The sequence below is a fragment of the Notamacropus eugenii genome, chromosome 1 (assembly GCF_028372415.1).
Source record: "Notamacropus eugenii isolate mMacEug1 chromosome 1, mMacEug1.pri_v2, whole genome shotgun sequence".
In the NCBI taxonomy this organism is placed as follows: Eukaryota; Metazoa; Chordata; class Mammalia; order Diprotodontia; family Macropodidae; genus Notamacropus; species Notamacropus eugenii.
This window is the reverse complement of record NC_092872.1, coordinates 498,106,811-498,133,450: the sequence shown is the minus strand read 5'-3', so window position 1 is coordinate 498,133,450 and position 26,640 is coordinate 498,106,811. Positions and strand designations below refer to the sequence as shown.

The window sequence follows — 26,640 nt, the reverse complement described above, 5'->3', positions numbered from 1 at the left end:
TGGCTAAATACCAGCTTTGGCATAGCAGAAAAAGTTAATGTTCAGGGGAGAGGAAAAGAATCCTCAGTGCTTAGACTTTCATCATCGGGTCTAAGTCATGCTAATAGGTTTTGAGAACATCACAAAATTAGGATAGAAAAAATAGTATTTTTCTTCCTGTCCTTTCTTTTCCCTTTCTATCTCCCCCCTCCTTTCCTTCCCCTTGGAATTAGGATTCCCTGTCTTCCTCTTCTCTTTCCTCCCTCACCTCCTTCCCTACCCTTATCCTTCCCCTTATCTTTTTCTTCCTTTCATTTTTCTCCTCCCTTGCTCTCTTCCTCTTCTGTACTCTCTTTACCACCCCCATCTCCTCCCCCTCTTCTCACCTCCCTACTTCTTCCTCTCCACTATTTAGTCTCCTTCTTCCCCTCTCCTTTTCCCCATCTTCAACTCTTCTTTCCCTCTTTCCCTTCCTTTTATCTGCCCCTTTCCTTTCTTTCCTCTCTCATTTCCTATCCTCTTCCCCTTTCCTCTTCTCTCCTTCCTTTCTTTTCCTCTTCCACCTTCTACCCCTTCTTTCCCCTCAGTCCCTTCACTCCTTCTTCAATTTGCCCTCTACCTCAAAATGCTGTATTCTCCTTCTTTCTCTTTTCATTTCTTCAATTGTCTTTTCTCTTCCCCATTTCCTCTACTTTTCTTCATCTCCTTCCATACCATTTCTGCTATTTTCCTTCCTCTCTTCCCTGTTTTTTTCATTCCTTTCATATCTTCTGTCCCTCCCTCTCATTTAAGCTTTCTGTGGCACTGTGGGATGTGATGCCTTCAGAAATGAACTGTTATCAACACCACTGCTGAAAAATCTTTAGATGAATACTTACAGCTATCTTCTTCCTCTGTGAAGACACTGACCACGTAACAGGCATACACAAAGCCCACCAACTATAAGAAAAGAGGGGGAAAAGTGAGAAGCCATTCAGTCTAATTTCAGAAATATGAATTTACATAATCAGATTATGTGAAAGTCTACCACCTTTTGAAAAGGTTTCAGTGGTTCAATGCCAAATGCCAGATCTGTGCCAGAGGAAGAATATGGCAAAATGAGCTCAGTGAAAGGACCAGAGCCAATGCAAAACATGTACAAAAACCAGGAAAAAAAATACAGCGAAAGGTTGACCAGGAAGTGTAATGACAAATTAAAAATGGATGTTTATAACCTGGTTCCTGGGAAGAAAACTTAGAAATGCAATAATAGAGTTCTTACTGTCTTTTTATTCTCTAAGAAATATCTGTCCTTTGACCACCGAGTGCCACCCTGATAGCACTCATTTCTCATCACCATCTTCAGATTGTAGGTAGAACCCCTGATACATCCCTAAGTCAGGACTACTCATTCAAAGCAAAGTAAAAGTTAAGAAGTATTCCAGTGAATTCTAACATCAAGTTTGACCCAGCTGGTTAATTCAGACCAATAGATGGGAGTGTTGACTTTAATTACTAAAGCACACAGCACAAGCAGCAAAAAATACTCAAATTCATTAGCACACTCATGTCTGGAGTGGTGTAGACTGACTGCCAACATTGCCTAAAGTCACAAGATACTTTTACAATTGGATCAAGTTTTGGGCAAATGGTTCTGACCAAGAACTGCTGAGCTCTATTTAGGAAAAGTCCTAGTTTCTCTCTGGGCTGGGGAATGAAGCTCAGCTGAAAGGAAGCCACTTCTCCACACAGAAACAGACCTGAACAGCTCAAACTTAAGGCACCATCAGAAGGAAGTAGTGATTGAGCACTCTTGCCTTTCTAAAGAATTCCACTGATTCTCAAGTTTTAGTCAGAATGTTTGTCATCAAGCAGATTACATCAAGTCAGGCTTCCCTTTTCTCCATTCAGGTGATTCAGTCCTTCTTCCACTTTTCAGTGGAAGTTTTAAGTAGCAGCTCATTTTCCTTGATTTGAGGTGACACTAACAATATTATTAAAGTTATCATGCAGCAGAACTGCTCATTTCCCACAGTAAACTCAATCCTCTTTAACAAGAATTAAAATACAACCAACAATGATTCATTTCCAGAGAAGACAGGATGATACATGGAGAAGCCCAGGAAACAGGGTCATTCATTTATAATATGACAGAAAAATATATCATAGCTACAACAAAGTCAAGCTAATGAGATTTCTATTGAGGGACTCCAAGACATGCACGTGTTTGGCAACTCTCCCTAGGGAAGAACAGCTTTGCACAAATGCACTTTGGGAAAAGTTGAATTAAAACCTTGTATTTCTTCTGGACTTCTCAAGTAACATGAATGATGGCAATGGCCAGGGTTTCTGATGCTGCTCTGTTGATTTCTAAGAAGCTCCTAGCACAAGGAAAAATAAGGATTCTTTTTGTTTAATCTCACCTCAGCAAGCTGGAGTCCATGTGGATATGCCATATTCAAATCATTTTTCTGGCAGGTGGCAAAATCAACAGCTAAACCTACTCAAAGCTATATTTGACTGGTAATCCTATAAAGTGCTTTCATTATGCCAAGGCAGGAAAACTCAAAGCATTGCTATTTAAGACAAATTACAGAAGTTATACCAACAAATTTTCCATATCTTGTTGTAATATTTTACTAGTAGGAAACATTCAGTAAGGATGACCAAAGAATGTAATTGACTAGGAGCTGGCCATGGTACTAAAGGAAGATACATTTAATTTTTACCACTACACAAGCAGCCAGACAAAAATTTATTTTCCCAGTGACAATATCTTCTTACCTTTGAGAAGAATTCGACTTTTCCTCCACTCCAGCCACTAGGTTTTTTTCTAATGTACTTCTGCGCAAAACATGTGTTTTCTAGAAACTATGCCTTCTCTCACACCATCCCCCTTACTTTCCGTTGAGACAAATCTTAGCCACTCTCCACAGCCCATATTCCCTGGGAAATCTTCCAAATTGTTCTAACCAATAGTGTTCTCTCCTTTGCTAATATTTAGCTGATATAGTTGCCTTACCTACCAGTTGGCACTTAACTAATCATATAAGGTAGCATGTTCTCTCAGTGGAATGAGTCGTAGACTTGAAGTCAGAACACCTGGGTTTGAATCCTGTTCTGCCATTTATCATGTGTGGTTATTTGCAAGTCTTTCTCATTCATAGGCCTCAGTTTCTTCATCTATAAAATAAAGAGGTTAGGCTAAATGACCTCCAGCTCCATTTTTATGTGATCCTATAGATTATGAGGCTCCCTGAGGGATGAAAGTCATACTTTTTAGTATCCTGCACAAACCCCTGAAAATAAATAGAAATATATACAAGATAAATATTAAGTATGTAATGTGTGGGTTTGGGGAATACTAGCAATGGTAGGAGGATTAGGAAAGGTAGGAGATGTTTCCTGAACCTACCTTTGAATGAAACTAGGGAATCCTAGAGGTGAAGGTAAGGAGGAAGACTATTCTGAGCCTGAGCTGGAATTTTTTTGCTTCACTTTTCTTTATCTGAACTTCTTCAAAAAGGAATATCCATGACCCAAAGGTCTTTTTCTTCCCTACCAAAGACAAAGAAGACTCTGAATACCACAGAAATTTTGTGTAGGTTCTACCAGTGCTAAGAGCAAGAGAGACCAGAAAGAACAGTCAAAAGAAAATAGAGAAATAACAGTTATCTCAGTTTATCAGAATGGCCCACACAGTGTCCTTGGCTCTATCACTCAGAAATAACACTTAAATGATTAAAAACAAAGAAACGAAAGTGAGTACTTAGAGTTTAAGAAATTCACTCCATCAGTTCCTTATTTTAACAAAGGCTTTAGGTTTCAAAATCACAACATGGTGCATATTCTGAGGTAAGAGAATAGGTCCTGTAGTGGGAGGTTAAGATAAAAAGGGTATGGCATAGACCCTGTTCTCAGTTTGATGATCAGTAAGAGAACTGAAACCACTATATTCAGAATTACCAATGATCTCAAAATGATCAAACTGATAGTCTTTTCTTAGTCCTTATCCTTTTAAAAATATTTGCACAATATTTGAAGTAATTTATTTCCCTCTCCTCCTGGATACTGTCTCCTCTCAGGTTTTTGTGATACTGGTCTCCCTTAGTTCTTCTCTTATGTATCAGGCAATTCTGAGTCATCATCTATGTCCTGACTCCACTCTTGGGTATCTCTCAAGGTCCTATTCAGAGACCTCTTCTCTTCTTTCTCTAAACTCTCTTCTTTTTGGTGATTTCATCATATCATTTTTGGTTCAATGATCACTGTTATGCAGATGATTCCCAGATTTTTATATCTAGCATCAGTGTCTACCCAGAGCTCTGGTCCCACATCACCACCTAACTATTGGACATTTCTACCTGAATATTACAAAGTTATCTCAAATTCAACAGTTCCAAAACAGAACTCATTATCTTTATCCACTTGCCAATGTCACCAACCTACCTTTCCTGCTTTCATTTTTCTGTCAGGATGACCATTACGTTTCTGAGAACTCACTCAGGTTTGCAAAGTAAGATTCATCTTCTATTTGCTGTCATTTATACATAGTATTTCATTTCCTGCATCCTGGGTCATGCTCTCACATTTAAACTGTACTCTTTCTTTAATCTGGCCTTTTAGAAGCCCTAGTTTCCTTGAAAGCTGAGCACACGCTGCTTCCTACATGAGCCTTCTCTTAATTTTCCCAGTTGTAAGTACCCCCTCCATGATTTTTCTTAGTTTACCTGTCTGTATGTATGTTAATTGCTAAGTAGAACATACATTCCTTAAAGGAAGAGACTATTTCTGTCTTTATGTTCCCAGTATTTATCAGTGTCTAGCACACAGAAGGTACCTAATAAATGTTTGTAAAAAGAATGAAAAGTACATGAGTAATTGTCACAGAAAGGAATAAGATGTGCAAACGAGAGATCCAATAAAGTGCTTTCAGAAATATGAATGAAGAAAATTCACTTTTACCTGGTGGGGAAAGGGTTATAGAAGGTCTCATGGAGATGGTGGCATCTGAATTGGTCTCTGAAATGAAACAGGACCTTCAACAGACTGAGGTAGAAAACAAAAGTCCGTTTCAGGTAAGGAGGAGAAGGTATAAGCAAAGGCATGGAATTGGGAAGGGGCAAATTGAGAAGGGAGATAATAATAACTAGCATTTATATAGAGCTTTAAGGTATGCAAAACACTTCGAGTACATGATCTCATTTGATTGTCACAGCAGTCCTGTAAGGTAGGTGCTATTATTATCCTCATTTTATAGATAAGGAAACTGAGACAAACAGCTTAAGTGACTTATCCATAGTTAGTTAACATCTCTGGCAGTATTTTAACCCGCACCTAATTCTAAGTCCAACACTCTATTCAATATGCCACCTAGTAGCTTCAGAAATTAGTCTAACTTGTCTTGAATATAGAGTATGTGAAGGACAATAGTACAGTAGATAAGACTGGGAAGGTGAGGTGAAGCTTTCTGTGGAGGGCCTTGAATGCCAAGGTCAAGACTTTAGACATTATTTGGCAGATGAGAAGGACCTGTTGAAAGTTTTTGAATGAAAGAGTAACATTATCCTAGTTGTATATTGGGAAAATGGAGAGGAGGTGGGGAGTAGCATAGAGAGTGGATCAGACAGGAAAAGATCAGAGGCAGGGAAACCAATTGGAAGGCAAGAAGAAATAAGAGCAAGAACTAGGGTGGAATTTGAGGGGGGAGACAATGAGAAATATGTTGTAGAGGTATAAATGACAGTATTTGGTTACTGTCGATGTATGGATGAGACAGAAGATAGTCCAATCTGGGGAATGTTGGTGATGCTGTTAAGAATGGCACAAGACATCACTGATCACGAATACCCTGTGAACAGGGGAAGCTCTCAGACTGCCTCCACTCTGAGCCACAAGACCTGGTTGAAAGCTAGCATCAGGGATAGTTTAGGCTGAGCTTTCTGATCCCAGTCTCATCAGACTACCTGCCTTCATCCTGAATTCTTCAGCTGAACCACTTGTGTGTTCATGTCATCATTATCTCCTCCAGACAAATAAATGGATTTAAGAACAAACTAAGTAATTCTGAGTATCTTACAAAGACTTCTTTAGGGAGCCATTGCTGTTCATTTCACTCCTAGAGAGCGTCAGAGTGTAATGGCAAGAGTCACTGATTTAGAGTACTTCAGCTTTCAACATGGCTCCATTTGTTAGCTGTATGGTCTGTGTAGTCAGCTCATTTCCCCTTTCTGAGCCTCAGTTTCCTTACTTGTAAAATGAAAGGGTTAGACTGGATGATTTTTATGTTCTGTCTCAAATCTAATATACTGATCTCCAACTTTGTAACTCACAACCCTAACAAGACCTTTCAGCAACAATAAATCAATAAATGTTTATTCAGTGATGTGCTTTTATTTTCTTCAAGAAAGGTTACATTATCCTTTGAGCTCAGCCAGTTCTCTCAGATGAACAGAGGAGGGAAGGAGATGGAACATATAAGAATGCAAGCAGCATTTTCTTGTGAGTAGAGCTCAGCTATAATTAAAGCCATCACCTCTGGGAGAAAGTGAACTCTTAGGACACACACTGAATCTTGTCTTGTGTGCATTATGAATGAAATATAGTGTAGAGCAAAGGAATACCATGTACACTGCTCACCATTCACAGCCTGGCACAATGGAAAAGATACAGAATTTGAACTCAAAAGACAGGCTAGTTCTACTACTTGTTTGTGTGTGATCTTGGGCAAGATATTTAAGTTTGGGCTTTGGTTTCCTTATCTATAAAATGAAAGGGTAGGGACAGATGATGTCTAAGGTTCCTTTCAGTTCTAAATGCAAAGATTATTTAGATCCAAAATCATCTTCTCCTGTCCAGGAACTCAGGGCAGTCTAAAGAAGGGCAAAATTTACTCATTCAACAAATACTACGTGCCTAATTGTATTAGGCACTGGTGATACATAGGAATGAAACTGATACGGTCCCTGCATTCAAGGAGTTTTGAAGCTAGTAGGGTAATAAAACATATGAGAGTATCCATAGTATAGGGGTAGCTAGGTGACAACACTTACTAGCTGTGACTCTGGGTGAGTCACTTAAGCATGATGAAAGAAAGAAAGAAGGAAAGGAAGGAAGGGAAGGAAGGAAAGGAAAGGAAAGGAAAAGAAAGGAAAGGAAAGGAAGGAAGGGAGGGAGGGAGGGAAGAAGGGAGGGAAGGAAGGAGGGAGGGAGGGAGAGAAAGAAAGAAAGAAAAAGAAAGAAAGAAAAGAAGGAAAGAAGAAAAAAAGAAGGAAAGAAAAAGAAAGAAAGAGGGAGGAAGGATAGAGTTATATTATATTATAACCACAGTATAAAATAAAATACAGTAAGTTCATTATAAAGCCTTGGGAATAATTAAAAGAGCACAGGGTTAAGAGTGAAGAGGTCTTGGCTATAGTCTCATATCTTCCATTTACGAGCTATGTGATCCTGGGCAAGTCCCATTTTCTTCTCTGGGCCTCAGATTCTTCCTCTTTAAATTGAAGGTGTTGAACTCCATGACTTCAAAAGCCCCATTCTAGTTCTAATATACTTATACTATTACTCAAAGTATTATAGGAGTTCCCAGGAGGGAGAGACTTGTAGGGAAGAGAGAAGGAAGAGGAAGATTGTAGTTGGAAATGAAGAAATATTTCATGAAAGACATGGCATCTGAATTAGACCACTAAGGCAAAGAAAGAAGGGCAGGTCACCAAGAAAAAGAACTAAAAGCCAGGTGTGTCCAACCCAAAATTTGCCACTTTTTCCCCCTTATTATTTTAACATGAAGCTCTGTTCTGGAGCTACTGCTATTTCTGGTCTGACACCACTAGGAATGGCATTGAGAGGATCAGGACTTCCTTAACTTCCCTGATTTCTGCCTTTGGCCTTGACATTGGAGCTTCCAGGCATGGTGATGAGGTAGGCAAGCCTGGGAGAAAGCAGAAGCTGGCAATCAACTTAAAAAAGAACAATTTTCAATGTTTTTAACGGCACCTTTTTAAAAGCTAAAAGGCGAAACTGAGAATTCCAGAATCAGAATTCCAAAAGAGCATTTTTTGAGGCAGTTGGGTTAAGTGACTTGCTCTGGGTCACACAGCTAGTAAGTATCTGAGGATGGATTTAACTCAGGTTCTCCTGACTCCAGAGCTGGTTTTCTATCCACTGTACTACTTAGATACCCCCAAGATAGTGTTTCTAATTTGGCATTGAAGAACTCCTCATTAGGGGGACCTCTTGTGGATGCTTTATAAAATAGGGTGACCCAGCCTATTATTGACCTCTAAAAACTCTGGAGATCCTTCCCTTCTACCCCCAGGCCTGGTGACTTCTCAATATAGAGCAGTCAGGTAAAGGGGCACACTAAGTCTTGGTTACCTTGGAATCCAAACAGAGCCATAAAATATGAATAGTACAGATTACAGATTCATCTACAATCTCAATTTACAAAAAGACATTTTTCTCCCTGAAATGTAGTTTATTCAGTCAATTTCTCTCAGTGAAGAAAGTTGAAAGATACAAACAAGCAGCAAAGGAATACTGTGAAGTCAAAAACCTGGGTTCTGTCTCAACCACTTTATGTCTGAATGGCAAATCACTTATAAAGAAGGCACTTTTCTCATAATGACCCTGTCAGCTATAGAGAATGTAGATCAAGGAATTGTCCCTCTATTTCATAGATATGGAAAACAAGGTTCTGAGATGTAAAATTTGTTGTCCAGTGTCACACAGCTTATCGGCATTTAAAGCAGGATTTAGACCTGTATCTCCTGATTCCACAAATGGCACTCTTCCAACTAGGCCATGTTGCAAATTAACCTTTCTGGGCATCAGTTTCCCCATCTGCAAAATAGGTTTAATTATAATATCAAGTACTTGTCACCCAGTATGTCAATAAGATCAAGAATGGAAAGTACTTGAAAGATTTTTTTAAAGCATGATTCAAACACAAAGAAATGTTATTCCTTTCATCACTAGTATGATATATTATTGAATAACTGAAAGCCCATGCCTTAGGGAAAAGATGTAGAAGATTTTGAATCATTCTGTATCATTATCAGAACATTTTCAGACTATTTCTCTGATACCAGAATAAGAGATGCCTGAAAGCTGATATACATCAAGCCTAAACCTGGAACAGCTGAAAGCAGAAATACAAAAGGATATAGGAAAAGCAATAGTTATTTCAGGGGTAAGCAGGAGATCTTTGATTATATCATATTAGCTTATACTCTTAGCCAGGTTTACGTATATTAATTTTTCATGCTAAGCGTGGACCCCTACTCCTTTTCTCCTTCTTAGACATATGGAGCAATTTCATTTCCAAGGAGCTCACTGTCTCTGAAGATGAAGCATTCAGGGTCTCTTAGGGCTGATATTCACTTAATGTTTCTGAAGATGGCACAGTCAGCTGAATCCGGATAAGGCTGTGGACCTCAGGAGGATAGCTCCAGCACCAATAAATCAGAGAATGAATGAGGGATAAGGTCAAAGAAACATAGATAGTAAGAAACCACAGAAAAAGGTCTAGGAATTCAGTAACTGCTATGGGTCTTTGCTGTTACTGTTACTTCCCAGCTCAAGAATCCACTGCCAAGAGCATGATGCAAAGGAAAGAAAATTAGTTTTAGAATCAGAAAACATGGGTTTGAGGTCAGGTTTTGACTTGTTTACCCTGGGTAAGTCACTTAACAACTTCACTATCTCTCAAATATGGATAATAATACTTTTTATTGTTATGTTCCAGTCATGTCTGACTCCTCATGACCCCATTCGGGGGTTTTTTGGCAAAGACACTGGGGTAGTTTGCCATTTCTGTCTCCAGCTCATTTTATAGATGAGAAAACTGAAATGGACTGGGTCACATAAGAGTCTGAGGCCAGATTTGAACTCAGGAAGATGAGTCTTCCTGACTCTAGGCCCAGCCCTCTATCCACTGTGCTGCCTACCTGCCCCAAAAGTAAATGTTATTTCTTCTTAAGTGGCTATGATTTTCACTAATCTTTCTTTTCTCTTAATTCTAATTAGTCTTTGAATTTCTAGTACATGTACATAGTCTACAATACGTCACTAGATGATATTTTCTCTTGGATTCATGTGCATATGTTTTATTTCTACAACAAGAATGAGCCCCTGAAGGACAGGACCTATGTCATGTCTTGTCTCTCTAGCTGCATATCTAGTCAGTACTCAACAAACAAAAACAATACAAATAACTCACATTCATGTAGCACTTAACAAGTTTACCAAGTGTGGATGGTGAATTAATACCTTCCCAAGGGTACCAATCTAGGGTCTTAGCTGAAAAGCTGGGGATATTCAGGGATGAGTCACTCTGATAGTAGTCAGAAACAGTAACTCCAACAGAGAGAAACCTATCTCCTTTTTAGCTTAACATTCATTCAATTCAACAAGCTTTTATTAAGCATCTACTATGTGTAAGGCAAGCTATGTAATGAAGGAGTTACAAAGAAAAATAAAATATTATGGGATGGCTCTCAGAAAAGGGGAGAGGGAGAGATATAGGTGGAAATTTAGGCCATAGAAAAGGTCACAATAAAATTTATTTACAAAAAAGAAAAATAAGACTTTTCTTTCCTTTTAAGTAATTTATAATCTATCCATTAATTATTCAATCAACAAGCACTTCTTTAAGCACCTGCTATGTAGGCACGGTGCTAAACACTAACCTAGCAGTTTTAGCTCAAGGAAACCAGGACTTTGGTTGATGTTCCATTCTCTTGGGTCTATAGCCTTGGTATTTAAAGTAGTAGGTTCTTGGAATAAAAGGTAACGTCAAGCCTTTCCCATAAGGTTCCGCTGCTCCTGGGCTGTGACCACATTCACCAAACTTAGATTAGCTTGGAATCAACACAGTTTGACTCTTGAAAACCACTTTCAAATTCTAAAGTCAGTTTGCTTGTAACCTGCATTTAGGCTCAATCTAGTTTACCAAGGGTAATCTGCCCCACCCAAGTTTTCTTCCCAGCAAGTTCAAAGGGTCTTCCAGCATGATCCAAGCTCCAAAGTCACAACGGTGATGACATCATCATTTCTCGCATTCCTACAGGGCTCTAAAGTTACAAAGTGTTTTTCTCATTACAGCACAAAAAGCAGGAAATATTATATCCATTTTACAGATAAGGAAACTGATGATCAGAGAGGTAAAGGAAAACTTCCCAAAGTCTATTAAAGTGTTTGATGGAGCTTGGATTTGAGCCCGGGTCTCTTGACTCCAAGTCTAGCACTCTTGCTTTTATATTGTGTTGTATAAAATGAAATTGCTTTCCTCAAAGATTCCTGAGGGGGAAAAACATCAACCCTGCTTGAGAGAGAAGATGTAAGAAGCTGCTCTCATGCTTCATGGGGCTTTCTACGCAGGGATTCTGCCAAGATGGTTCTCGTGTTCCACACTTCACAGAATCTTCCCCCAGCTGGATCCACATGTTCCATCCTGGCCCACTTGGGATGGAGTAAAGATCCAATTAAGCATTTCAGAAAGTATGTCAGGAAACAAATGGATTTAGTGAACTATTCAATGGGTCAGAAGCAACCAAAGAGTTTTAGAGGAGGAGGCTGAGGGAGAATGCCATCTGTGGAAAACTAGAGAAGGAATAATAGCATATATTATTATAGTGCTTTGATGCTTACAGAATAATTTCTCACAGCCACCCTGTAAGGCATGCCGTGCAAGTATCATCTTCATGCTTTAGCTGAGGAAACTAAGGCATGGAGAGATTGTTACTTGAAGCATTGCGTGGGAAATGGAGTGAGAGATTTGGAGTCAGATAACCTGGATTCAAATTCTGTCTCGACATTTCTTGACAGCATGATGATGGGCATGTTTCTTGTCATCTAAGAGCCTCAGTTTTCTCATTTGCAAAATGGGAATAGTAACAATCATGCAACTTCAGACACAACTTAAAGTTGTTGTAAGGATAGTGCTTTGTGAACCTTACAGTTCTGTAAATATGAGTTACTATTGAAAGAATAAATGGAAAAAAAAAAAGATTAAGTACTTACTTTATGCCAAGCATTATGCTAGGTATGGGAGATATAGCTAGAAGCACTCTCTGTTTTCAAGGAACTTGCACTTTAATTGAGAGAGACTACACATAAAAGAAAATTCAGCTGAAAGGTAGATGCAAGTCTTAAGGGTGCAGTTATGGTGGTGAATGACAAGGCCCATGGTTCTTAGACTGTATCAACAAGTCAGATGGCAGTACTAGGTATCAACAGAGTGTAGAAGGAGAGCAGATGGTAAGGCTTTGAGGACTTTGGTAGTCAGTAACAAGGCAGACGGTAAGGTCTGGTGGTCCTCCATCTCTTTAGAAGGAATAGAATTGGTTATTTCCGTCTCTCCAGTGAACAATAAAGCAGTTGGGATTGGTTCTAAGTGGCCCTAAGTGGGACTAAGAGGGTAGAGGGGAAGGCAAAGGAAGAAGGATGCTCTTAGTGGTAAAATGACTTCCTGTCATCTGGCCATCCCACAAAGAAGTATAAGAGCTCAAGACTGAAACCAAAAGTCTTCCAACTCTGAAGGAAAGCAAGTTTGGTATTCAGGGAAATGAAGCCCTCAACCTGTACAAGAATTGTAGACTCCAGACTGCACACAGCACCAATCACATAGCTAACAGGACCAGGTGGCTGAAGAACCGGAAGTCCTATGTGCCTCTGGAACATTCTTCCACTAAATTATTTCCCATTACTACCTTGGGCAAGGGAATCCTAAATCCTGAGTGAGACGGACCAGCTGTCAAAAACTCCATCCTCTATCATTGAGTGACAGGCTGGTATTGGGACAGAAAGGCAACACCAAATGATCACGACACTTTCCAGGCTTCCAGAGATGCTCTTCCTTAGAAAGTGCAAGTCTGATACTAACCCAGATGGTCATAAAATAGATTTGAATGCAAATAAACCAGGTGGGTCCAGGGAGAGGCTGGAATTTATAAAGCCATTCCTCTATATGGCATCCACCCTGCGTTTACTTCCTGTGGATTTCTTTAGGTGGTTGGCCAAGAGGACAGGACAAAGCCAAAGGTGATTTAAAATTGCTTGAACAAGCTTTAAGGGGCTAAATACAACACATCTTCATTCTCTTTCACCGTGTAAATCACACCCAATAAAGAGACTGATGCACTAGGCCTTCTCTCAAGAGCAGAGAGACGTTTCCACCTTTCTTGAATGTGTGAAGCTTTGGTCTGACTCAAAAGAGTCTAGACAAGAGAGATGCTGAGCTGTCTAGAAAGATGCCAATGGTAGTAGAATTCACTATCCAAGAAAGGACAATACATGTTAACAACACTGTGTTTCTTCTACTGGGCAATATATTTTTGTTGCTGTTGTGGTTCAGTTGTGTCTGATCTTTCATGACATTTGGGGTTTTCTTGGCAGAGAAATTGCCATGTCCTTCTCCAGCTCATTTTATGGATGAGGAAACTGAGGCAAACAGGGTTAAGTGATTGCGCAGTGTCATACAGCTAAGAAGTGTCTGAGGCTGAATTTGAACTCAGGGAGATGAGTTTTCCTGACTCCATATCCCACACCATCCACTGTGCCACGTAGCTGCCCCAGTCAACATACTATATGCCACGAAAACATTGATATGCCTTCTTAGGAACAATTTGAGCTACCTTCTGAGTGACGGCAACTGACAGTCGAGCTTAGAGCTCTCCTCACTGAAAAGAGACCAGTTCCCATAGCATTTCTGGGAAAGACATTGCATACCTATATTTCTCCCCAAGAGACTGAGGAAAAATGACCATATGGTTACAAGGAACCCTAGAGAGAGGGAAAGAGAAGATGATTTGCAGGTAGACCTAGCCAAATACAAGATGACATCAATCATTATTGCTTGGAAAATCCAAATTATGACATGGAAAGGGGGAAATATTCTGTTTCCTCATCTGTAAAATGTAGGAACTAAACTAGCCATATGTTTAGGGTCCTTTCCACCACGAAAATTATGAACCTATGAATATAAGATGGTGCTGAAGTCTTGTGGTTGTGAAACCAAGAAAAAAATTACAAATTAACTTTCTGACTTTGGGCAGGTCATAGCCTCTGAATGTCTCATTCTCTGTATCTGAAAAATGTCTCCTACCAACTCGTGCAAGGTAAGGATAAATATATACAGCTGCTGGGAGCTCAAAGAGAACTGCTCTAGACCCAAAGTAAGATGATGCTGATGATGTCATCTGTCTTTGAGGTGCTTTAAGGTGGGAGTGTTGCCTTGTAGTGGGGCCATTTCCTGATCTATGTCTGACTACTGGACCCAGATGGCTCAGGAGGAGAAAGGAAGGTTGGTGACCTTGCCCAGCCCTCCCTCACTTAAATCCAATTCACTTTTAAATCGTAGCAACACCTTTCTGGTGCCATGGTCCTCTTCAAGAAGGACACACAACCAACAACCTTGTAAAGATCTGTCCAGGTTATCTTATTAGCACCCCTTATTAAGAGTATTTTATTCTTAAATCCTGTCTCACTTTGTGATCAGAGCATTCCTATGAATTTCGCATTCCTCCCAATCTACCTTATTTCCATGCAGACTGGTTTGCTTGTCACTGTCACAGCCATCATACCCTGGGTCTGCTCCTGTCAGGATTTCAGACAGGCAGTGGAGGAGGATGTGTTTGTGGGAGAGTTCCTTTTGTATTATTGATCCGTTGCCCTACACATGACAGGGACAGGAAGGAAAGCTGATAGGGAAAGGATTATAACCCAATTCACTCTGTAAATGGGGACTCTATGAAGACTTCATTAAGGGAATACACTGGGGAGTTCATTTTGTTCATGGTGCTTCTCTTTATAAAAAGACAATCACCTTGCTTTTATCGGTGTGTGGCTAAACCAAGTTGGTTTCCTGTGCCCTCCAGTGCTTTGTTACCACAATCAGAGGCAAAGAAGTTGAGCTGTGGGAGCAGAAAGAGTGGTTGCTGCCAATAGCCTTAGCAGAAACTCTCACCCTCTCCAAACCTGACTGTTGGAAACATATACTTCACAGAAAGCCCAGGCTTTGGGGCTAGGATTCCTAAACTGGCCCTTACATTATAGCTCTAGAGTTTAGTGTTTTGACAGAAGGAAAAACAAGAGAGCTGGGTGAATTGTTTTCATGGCAGTCCAGCTTGGAAGACTCTGATTCCCTGGGCAGCCTCCTCTGTGTCTTTATTCCTAGGAAACTTTTGTGCCTCAAACTCTTTAATCAAAGGTCTGAATGAAGTCTTGGGCACAAGGTACACCAAATGGCTGAGCCATGGTAACAATTCTGTCTCAAGGTCAGCAACAGCCAAATTCTTGACAACACCTTCTGAGCCTGTGTCTAATCTCTCTGGCAACATATGTCAGAGGTTGTGAGAACTTGGCACATTCTTTTTCTGAACTGTCTCCACCCCATGGGGTCTCCATGCCAATCAACTGCCCTGCTTCTCATGTTGTTGTAATGGAATGCTAAAATGCACAGTTAAACCAACTCAGGATCACAAAGTTTGCTGCCCACAGATAAGAGAAAAGTAAGTATCTTTAAAAAGAACACTTTCTAAGCAGAACATGAGATAACTGGTCCAAATGCACTACACAATTATCTGATCCAATATTTTGATCTATTTCAATGAAATTCAATTCAACAAGCATGTATTAAACACCTACTATGTGCCAGTCATTGTGCTGGGCACTGAAGCTACAGACAAAAACCAAAAAGTACCTGACCTTATAAACAATAATGATAATAATACACTATATTTATATAATGCTTTCAGGTCTTTGCAAACAGCTTTACTGATTATCTCATTTTATCCTCACAATAATCCTGAAAGGTAGGTACTACTATTATCACCATTTTACAGATGAGGAAACTGAGGCCCATGGAGATTAACTAACTTGCCCAGGGTCACGCAGCTAGTAAGTGTCTGAGCCTGGATTTGAACTCAAGTCTTCCTGGCTCCAGGACTCTATCCACTGCCCTCTCAAGGAGCTTCTAATCTGTGGAGAAATAATGTGTCCATAGAGAAGATGCCACAAAATAAACAGAATATAAATATGAAGTGGGAAAGAGAGCATAGTATAGTGTAGTGTGATAGCCTTTGAGACACCTGAGACACATCTGAATTTAAGTCCCACATTTGACACCAACTGGCTGTGTGACCCAAGCAAGTCCCAGATAACTCATCCTAGACTCTAAATTTCAGAGAAGTTACCTACCTGGCCCAATAGAAGCAGTATCTTCCTAGGAACTCCCTCGACTAGTGGTTCTTAAAAGTGTGGTCCAAAGGCCCTTTCAGGCGGGTCCAAGAGGTCAAAACTATTTTTATAACAATAATCATAATGTTATTTGCCTATTAAAATATTCCTTCATTTTCCAACTATATATCTATGTGAAACCAGGTTTTCTTCAGGTATGTCCACCAAAACATGTTGCCACAGATTAAATGCAGAAGCAGATATGAATATCCAGCTGTCTTCTACAAAGCCAGATATTCAAGAGTTTTGTAAAAATAGGTAAAGCAATGCCACTTTTCTCAGTAATTTTTTTTTGTTTTGGAAAATAAAGTTATTTTTCATTAAAAATGTTATTTATGTTAACATATAATGGGCTTATTGCTATTTTAATTAAATTAATAAATAATTAGAAAATTTATCACTTTAAATTTCTAATATGGTAAATAATGATAGACATAGCCCACATAAACAAAAGTTCTTTGGGGTCCTTAATAATTTTTGAGTGGAAAAGTATCTCATGTGATCCAAATACTTGGGAATTGATGCCCCACAATGATGAAGTTATCTCACTAAAAGCTCAGCAAAAACAGAGATGTGGGCCAGTTTCACATCTCACATGTAGTTGAGGTCTGGTCCAAACGAGGTACAAAGTAATGAAGTGGGAAGTGCGAGGAGCATTAACCCCAGGGGAAACCAGGATAGGCTTTTGGTAGGTGGTGGCTTTTGAGCAGACACTTAAAGGTAACCAGGAGTTCCAAGTAGAAGAGGTGAGAAAAAATGAACATTTGGGGCACAAGCCAGCCTCTGCAATAGAACAAGGATCAGGGGATGGAATGTCACGTACAAGGAACAGGAAGTAGGCCAATTTGACTGTAATGTAAAACAGAGAATGTGAGGGGCAGTCATGTGTAATCAGCCTGGAAAGATAGGTTGTAATCAGATTGTAAAAGGCTTTAAAAGACAAAGGAATCTGTATTTTATCCTAAAAGCAATTGGAGCTTGAAGCTTCGAAAGCAGGGCAGAGGCACAGCCAGGCTTATATTTTAGGACCATCAATTTGGCAGCTTTGTGAGGGACGGACAAAAAAGGGTAAAGGCTTAAAGGTAGAAGACCCATTGGGAAGCTCTTACAAAAGTCCAAACAAGAAAGAGGTCATTGTGGCCTGAATTAGGACAGTTGTGGTGTGAACAGAGAGGAAGAGATATATGCAGAAGGTTTTGAGCAGGTAGGAACAATTAAACTTGGGAACTGATCGGATATAAAGAGGGCAAAGCAAGAGTAAAGAATCATGGATGTCTCTTAGGGTGACAACAGGGGTAACTGAAGGAATGGTGGTACCCTTGAAAGAAATAGGGAAGTTAGGAGAAGGGGTGATCTGGGGAGTTGTGGGTAGGAAAATATGGTTTTTTTGAACATAGTGATTTTGAGAAGACTATAGTGTATTCAGATTCAAGGGTAGGGATAACGGCTTCTCTCTCCTGTTTACTCTGTACCAAGTAAGAATGGCCCTGCCTACGACTTGCTATGATTTTATTGAGACAGTTGTTTTCTAGCACCTTGAATCAGAAGCCCAGGACCAAGGTTAGGAGTTGTTAAAGACTTTCCTCTCTAGGAAATATTTCTGCTGGCATACAACCCAAAGTAATTTGGGCTGTTGATTCCAAAACAGATTAGGATTTGCACAAGATCTGACATATTAACTGAGCACTCATTAGAAGACAAAATATATACTACTACTGAACAAGGCAGGAGACTGATGAGATCAAGGTTGGCCACACACAGTATGGGGTGTCCAGCTGGCAGTTTCTCAAGGCTAGTTCACACAGACTGGAATGATGAAAGAGGCTTAGTCAAAGTCAGTCAGTTCTCACAGTATACAACTGACATATAAAATCATAGGACATGTTCTTGAGGATCCAACATTTCTAACATGGTCTAGAGTTGGACAGCAACACCAGATCATGGTTCTCAGGGAAACCATTGCTATACCTCAGTATGTACCACCATTCCAAGAAATGAATGAGACTCTTTTTCATGGCCTATTTATTGACTGTGAACAAGGCATCACAGAGTTCTAACCTAATATAATAAGAGCTGAGGTTTATATACCTTGTGATTTACAAAGTATTTTACATCTTCCTTTGTTTTATTTTATCTTTTTGGAGTCAATCAGGATGAAGTGACTGGTCCAGGGTCACACGGCGAGTAAGTGTCTGAAGGTGGATTTGAATTCCGCTCCTCCTGACTACAGGGTTGTTGCTCTCTCCACTGTGCCATCTACAGCTCTTATTTGAGCTTCACAACTCCCCTGTGAAATAGGCACCATAAACATGATTATGAACCAGCAGTATATGGTGAAAAGAGTGTTGGATTTAGAGTCGAAAGACTTGGATTCAGTCCTTGTTTGACTTTGAGCTTATCACTTAACCCTTCTGTGCCTCATTTCCTCATCTGTAAAATGAAGAAAAAAAATTCTAAATCTATAATCCTAGATCCTGATTCTAAAGATGTAGATTATTCAGCTGGTTTTCAGTCATGTCCAACTTTTTGTGAACTCATTTGGGGTTTTCTTGGCAAAGGGATACTGGAGTGGTTTGCCATTTTTTTCTCCAGCCCATTATACAGATGAGGAAACTGAGGCAAACAGGGTCAAGTGACTTGGCCAGGCTCATCCAGTTAGTAAATGTCTGGGGCCAGATTCGAACTCAGGAAGATGAGTCTTCCTAACTTCAGGCCTGGCTCTATCCATGTGCCACCTAGCTGCCCAAAGACGTAGATTCAAAGTCTCAGAGAGGTTGAATGACTTGCCCACTGTCACACTGACAGCATATGTTAGCAAAATTGGAACTGAGGTTCTTATAGACTCAAAGCCAACCACGCTTTGCATGTTGCTGTGGGACTGGGAACTAGGAAATCTGGATTCTAGCCCAAGCTCTATGACTGATTTTTTGGGGCAATATCAGACAAATCACTTCCTCTGGGTGAGCCCCAGCTTCCCTATCTGTAAAACAACCCTCTTTGGATTGATTACATGATGGATAAGGTAACTCTCAACTCTAATATCAACCAACAAGCATCTATTAACATGCCTACTATGTGCCCAGCATGGTAGGGAAACAAACCCGAAGAGTAAAGCAATCCCTGCCCTCAAGATGCTTGACTTCTATTGTCCAATTCTGGCATTCAATACTGTTTAAGTAAGAAAAAACCCTGGCACCTCATCCCAGTACACTCAGGGTTAAATTCTTCTGCCTGCTGCTCGGTGTCACATTGTATTCCCCCCATTCACAAAAGCTAGCGTCAGCACCAAACACTGGGCACCTAGTGGCGCTCAATAAGATGTATTGAATGAGTGAAAGAATGAATGAATATAGTGGGACTTGCCGACAGCTGAAGCAAGATTCCCTTCCCCGCCCCCCTCCCCTTCTAGGGTGCAGCCATGAAAAGGAAGAGAAATAAAGCACGGTGCTCGGTGGGTGTAAGGCAGTCTGACTGCCCCCAGGGAAAGGGGGGGGGGGGAAGGGCAAGCTGGAGACAATGGGAGCTTTTTATCGCAGGTGATTTTACATGCAGATGACAAAGAATTAATTAACCAGGAACATTTGGGAGGCCTGATCACTCCCAGACCCCAACACAAAGGGAAGAAAAATGAGAAATTAACAGCAGAGATGGCAACCTCATCAATGTAATGAGCAGGCTGCCGCTTCAATGTCTTTTGCATGACCAGGGATGGAAACTGCCTGATTGTCTTGCAAGACTCAGGAAGCCAGTGGCCGAGGGAGTTCCTGGAGAGGCATCCAAACCCCTACAGCGGTGGCAGCTGTCTCCTCATTCCTTTTCTTATGTCCATTACTTTGCCTTCCAATTAACCTGGAATGACACTATGAGCTAGCCCACAACCAGGAACCCTGTTCTCCTTTACACTGTCCTCAAAAGCACCATCCTGAGGAAGGACCTACACGTAACTGAGCTCTCCCTCCCACCCATCCCCAAATGCTGAAGAAGCAATGCTTGCTGGCTGTGGTGGAAGAGGATTCTAGGCTGAGAAGCAGATGACTCTTCCTAGAGTTACCATTTTACAAAGTAAACTTGAATGTATCTCTTCACCTTGGGTCTCAGTTTTCCTGTTTAGATTTCAAAACTCTGCCCTACAGTCTACCTTCTTTGATGACTCATTGCTAGGACAGACCAGAAGTCTAAGTGGCATTTAAGATCCTTACAGAATAATATCAATCGTGCTTTTGTCATTATTCATTTAGAAAGACATCAGGATTCCCTATACAATTCTCTGTTTATTTCTAAAAAGTATTTTCATCCTGGCATCCCCAAATTATCATTTGTTGGCTGAAATTTGAAAGCTACTTCCCAACCCTCCCATTTTATAGATGAGGAAAAAAGAGGCCAAGATTTCTTACTGGCTTAATCAACAGTATCATTTCATTTTTTTGGAAGTGTAACTAGGATTCCTCTGATGGAGGCCAGGCTTAGGCAAAGACAGGTGTCCCTGCACAGAGGGGCTCAGGGCTATTAATGCACACCTGTTTTCCATAAATAAAGCTGGTCACTGTTATATTTAGATTCCCTGCTCCCAGGAACTCTGGGCTGCCTGCCAGCCTAAAGGCATGGTGGAAATAACACCCTAGGCTTAGCTGGCTTGGGCTGGGCTGGGCTGGGCTGGCCTGACCCAACCTCCCTACATTTCCACCAGCCTAAGGCCTCCCAGAACACATGCAGACTGATTTTACTCTGAACTCTCTTTCCTGTACAAACCAGCAGGCATCAGCAACCATAGCTGCTCCTAAGTTGTGAGGTAGGGTGGTATTAAATCGGGGGGTGGCAGAAAGAGATTGATGGGAATGTTGAGAATAGAGTACAGCCATACATTCCATAATGAGAAAAAAGCATCAGGACGGAATCCTAGAATGCTAGTTAGAAGAGACCTTGAATTTTGCTCATTATTTTTTCTTTTATCTTTTTTCCCTTTAAAAAAATATTCTTTGTTGCATGGGATGGCTCTCTGGGAGGGGAATGGATATACAGGGAAATTAAGGTGATGTAAAAACAAAAGATATCATAAAAATATATTTTAAAATTTAAAGAGGAAGAAATTGACTTGTCCAAGGTTGCACAATGAATTCGTAGGGATGGGGAGAAGAAAGGGGTAGTATAGATGAAAGGGTTGTTTTGTTAAATTCCTTGTACCTCAGAGCATTACAGAGTACTACAGTGCCAAACCAGGTCACTCTTCATACTCATTGATCACCTCTGAGAATCCAGTTATCTCCACAAGGACTCAGGTTAGGTTGGGCAGGGTTAGTAAGAATCCAGTCCTCTATAACCTCTTTTCCCTGAGATACCAGCTTCAAATCTATTAAATTCTTCCACTTAACTTTAAACAGCAAAGACCATAAATGAATGCCAAACCAAAGTAAGCCATCTAATCCTCTGGGCATAGTATTTGTGCCTCTGTGCCATAGACTTTAAATTCCTTGAGGGCAGAGAGCACATTTGCATCCTGTTCTCTGTAATGACCAGAAGAGTGTTAAATACTATGAGACTTTTTCATGGTGGTGAGGGATTATAAGAAAAAGGAATAAAACTTCAAAAGAGAAGTAAAGTTCAAGCTTTTACTCTATATTTATAAAACTTCAGTGGTCTGAAAGGATCATAAGAATCCAATTTGAAATAAATTCAGGGTAAGATGCTCTTATCTCCTCAGAGTCAGCTGCACTGGTCCTGAGCAGGCCAGGCTATGGGGCAAAATGCTCCAGGCATTCCCATCAGTCTACCACAAGGCAAGTTAATACCTAAGCCTGCAGGCATATTACACTGCTCCTGCAAGAGATCTAACCATGAAAATATCTCTACTCTCAAGTCACAGATTCTGGTTCCTCTGGGATCAGCTCCATCACCTAGAAAGGTGTGGTAGGGAGGTAACTGCAGGCCCGAATGAGAAATGGGCAGGACCTAGTAGCTGGCAGCAAGAATTTGAAGGACTAGCTTGTGAAGAAGGAACCCCATTTGTTCTAACCTTGGGGAAGAATTAGAATTAATGGGTAAAATAATAGGGGAGGTAGACTTTAGATGGATAGAAGGAAAATCTTCTAAAAATGGAGGCTGTCCAAAACACAATGTACAACGTGAAAATGTAGGGCCTGAAAAGGTAAAGTTTCTCCTACCCCACACTGGAAGCCTCTAAGTGGAAGCTGAACTGGGAATTAATTAACGATTGGGAATGTAGCAGAAGAGATTCCTGTTTAGTCAGTCAGTAAACATTTACCTAGCACCTATTACATGCCAGCACTGGGAAAACAAAGAAAAGCAAAAGAGGGTCCCTGCACTCAAGGAGCTCACAGTATAATGGAAGAGACAACAGGAAAACAACTATGTACAAACAAGACATTTTAAGGAAAAATTGGAGATAATTAAAACAGGGAAGGCATTGGTATTGAGGGGAATGGGAAAGGCTTACTGGTTAGACAAGATGACCTCTAAGAATAACTTCAATTTGCAAGATTCTATATGTCCACAAAGTTACCCTCAGCAGCAGGTATCTGTCTGGTTTCAGAAAACCTGTTTTGGCCCCAGATGTTTTCATTCTACTCACCGCCACAAGGATCTGGAAGGAGCTGTGCATGACCTCAATGTACCGATACTCCAGAGTACAGCCAATCACAGAGACATAGGAATGGCTGTCCAAGCCCGCAATCCCAGCTGCTGGGGCTTCCTTCCGCACACAGCCTGGTCCGTTTTCACTCCACCATGATTGGTGCTGGGAAATATTAAAGGTCAGAAGCTCGCTGTCCTAAAAAAAGGAGAAGGGAGAGGAAGGAGACATTGTGTATAAACAGAAGCTGCTTTACTCTTGTCCATTGGGGACTATATGTGCATTAAACCCTTTCTATTAACATATTCAGGGCATAGGTCACACACATTAAATAAAAATCAAGGTCTACTAGCATGTCCCCTACAATGCTCAGATTCAAAGTGTCATAATAAAAAGCCAACCAAAACTTAAACTAGTCTTCCTCTTCCAGTTCTTCACTTTGCTTACAGATGAGGCTTTCTAAAGTGAAACTCTGATCACAACTCCCTTTCCATCTCCCCTTCCCTTCAAAACTTTCAGTAGCTTCCCATTAACTAACTAATAAAATCCAAATACTTTAGTCTGGCATTCAAGACTCTCTATAAGCTTGGCCCCAACCCATTATTCCCACCCATTCTGGCACCGATGTTTGGAAAATCTTTCTCTTCCTCCTGAGACTTTTCTGCATATTCAGCTTTGTTATAGAGTCAAATGACTTTGAAGCACTGACCTCCATGATTATCAGTATCTGCTCTGTGAAGGCTCCTTAAGACATCTAGTCCTTTGTTAGCCTTAGAGGCACTTTTCTTTATCATCCTCTTCTCTCAGCTCAACAGTTTCAACCAAGTGGTTGTATGTGTGTATAATATATCATGTATTCATTTATCAATATATTTATTAATAGCACAGTTATTAAAAATATAAGACACATATATGTATATGTGCATTATGTATGTCTATGTATACACACATAGGATTAGGAGGATTTTCCTTAGGTAACTAATGGAAATCCTTAGCAGTATAGGTACATTCCCTCTTCTCAGAGAAAAGGATAAAATGAACTGATAATCGTCCTACTAACCCTGTTCCTCCCCCCAGCTTACTAATTTCCATTAATAAAATCATCTTTCCAGCTACATAGGCTTAATGGCATTTTTAACTCCTCCCCTTTGTTATCCTTTTGTAGGTCATCTCCAGTCATCCTACTTCAGTCATCCTACTTCTGCAATCCTTCAGTTCTTCTAATATGGTTCTTTTTGCTTGCAGCCTCTCCTCATCCCATCTATTTTCCACACTTCTGCCTGAGTAATCTTCTTGGAACACGAATAATAGTCCTACTCAGAAACCTTCCATACCTCTCCATTGCTTCACAACTAAAATATAAACACCTGATCCTGGCATTCAATGCCCTCTGCAAGGTTGCCTTGACAGGCTTATCATATTCCTTTTCAAAAGAGGTCCAAATGGAAATCTCTCCTCTTCTCCTTCTCTATTCTTGATTGCTTTCTCTTAACTCCGTGCCTTTGCTCATGCCATATCCCCACCCTTGAAGGGAAATAGGGATTCCAAGTAGCATAGATGAAAAGAAAGAACATTCCAGACATAGAGGAAAGTCTGCACAGGTCAGGATGGAATATCACATACAGGGAAAAGCATGTTTGGGGAAGTGTATAGGCCAGTTTGGCTGATATGAAAGTGCTATGAAATCAAGTATGGAAAGATACGTTGGAACCGGATTGTGAAGGTCTTGACATGCTAAACAGAGAAGTTTGTATTTTATTTGGGACACAATATGAAACTACTGAAACTTATTGATCAAGAGATAACATGGTCTGACTTATCATTTAGGAATGCAGATTCAGCAGGTGTATGGAATGGAAGAAGGAGAAGTTGAATGAAAGAAGCCTAGTTAAGGATGCTATTTGCAACATAACAGGTGAGGTGTGATAAGGATCTAAAATAAGGTGGTGGCTATCTAAGAGAAGGGAAGGGGTCAGATGCAAAATATGTTGTCAAGACAGAATCTACAAGATTGGGTAACTGACAAGGTAGAGCTATGGAGAGGTCATGTGCCATGGACTTGGATCTCTCCAAATGCCAGGTCAGAAGAAATGGTTAAGATACTGAGTTCCATAGAAGAGAAGAGCCTCTCTCAACCATGGCAGGTGAGGACATGAAGGCAAGACATGACCAAAAGGTTGAGGCTACAGGATGAGACAGAGTCAAACTTGAGATGGTGATGTCTTTGGGAACATTAACAGTAATGTCATTTCTGAAGGTCTTTAAAGTCTTAAGTTCTTTCAAAAGTATGTTCATCATGATAATCCTCTGACCCCAGTAGTAAAAACAATCATCATCCTCCTTTAATGGGTGAGATAAGCAAAGTTAATTGACTTACACAGCTAATAAGAGATCAGAGTTAGGATTTAAACAGAAGTGTCTCCTGATTCCAAATCCTTCTACTATAGCTTACCATAAACCCCACAACTTGATGCTTCTGTAATGAACTTTGTTTTCTCCCTACTTTCTTCTTTAATTCCAAGTAAAGCTTTTGTATCCAGAGTATAGTGCAAGATTAAATCAAAGAAAGAGGGTTATATTGATACTATGAAAGTTTTAGAGGGTGCTGAGTACCCACAAGAGCCAAGTGGCAACTGGAGCAAGTTGAAAATTAAGAAATATCTTGGAAAGAGGTTTGGGTGTCAAAATGTGCTTTCAGGGTTATTTCAACACAGATTGAATCCTAGGTCCTAACACCTTAGCTAAGACTGAAAAAAATCTTTTCTAAACAGTTCATATGATTCCATAAAAGACTAAGGATAAAACACTATTCACCAAATCAGAGAATTTCAGAATTGGAAGACATATTAGTGGTCATACAGTTCAACTCATATCCAAAAAAAGGATCTCACAAGAACATAACCAACAAGTGACCATCTTGCCTGTGCTTGAAGACTTCTTATGGTTTGAGGAGTGGTAGGACCTCATCACCTCCTGAGGTAGCCAGGTCACAAAGTGGGTAAGAACATTTAGACTTGGAGTAAGGAAAATGAGTTTAAATCTTGACTCAGACACTTATTGGCTGTGTGACCTTGAGCAAATCACTTAACCTCTCTTTACCTTCATTTATTCCGTAAAATGGGTATAACTCTGGTGGACAGAATGAGACTGACACTTTGTTCAGCTCTGACTCCTTAATTCCAATCCACTCACAAGTCAAGACATCACCATTGTGGTGTCATTGGTCCTCTTAGAGAATGAAGAATGACCAACAAAGGATTGTTGCAAGGATTGAATGAGATAACATATGTACAATGTTTCAAAAACCTTAAAGCACTACATGACTGCCATTTATTGTTATTATTATTAAATAGTTACTTATTTATTTATTTAAATCAAGTCTCTTTGTAACTTCTACCTAACATTTTTAGTTCCACCAGCTGGAACTAAAAGAACAAGGCTAATCCCTCAAGAACAATGTTATTCTCAATTACTCTCTTCTTGGGGCTAAAGAACCTCAATTCTTTTAACCAATCCTCAAGTGACAAGAACTCCAGGCTTTTCACCGATGACTGCTCTGCCTTGGAAAAGGTCTAGATTATCAGTCCTTTCTAAAGTGTAGTTGCCCAGAACTAAATAAAGTACTCCAGATGGGGTCTAGCCAGGGCAGGGTATAGAGTGACTCTCACCACTTTATTTCATGAAGGAAAGTAGGTCTCACTTAATGTAACCCTTAGCCTTCTTGGCTTCCATATCTTATTGCTGAGTCATGACAAATTTGTAGTTCACTAAAACCCCAAGAACTTTCTTAGGCAGACTAACGATGCCTCTCCCATCTTATACTGGTGAAGCGTTCTTTTTGTATCTGTCTGTCTGCCTAT

At 40.2% G+C, this 26,640-nt stretch overlaps 1 protein-coding gene across 2 annotated transcripts in view; it reads right to left on the bottom strand.

Moving 5' to 3' along the window:
* NKAIN4 (sodium/potassium transporting ATPase interacting 4) overlaps window positions 1–26,640 on the bottom strand; it is a 121,195-nt gene that overhangs the window by 5,583 nt on the left and 88,972 nt on the right. For both annotated transcript variants that reach the window (XM_072633318.1, XM_072633319.1), the window contains exons 4-5: window positions 22,781–22,978; window positions 858–918 (exon numbers count right to left, since the gene is read on the bottom strand). In XM_072633318.1, coding sequence (XP_072489419.1) covers window positions 858–918; window positions 22,781–22,978 — 259 coding nt within the window. The remainder of the gene's footprint in view (window positions 1–857; window positions 919–22,780; window positions 22,979–26,640) is intronic.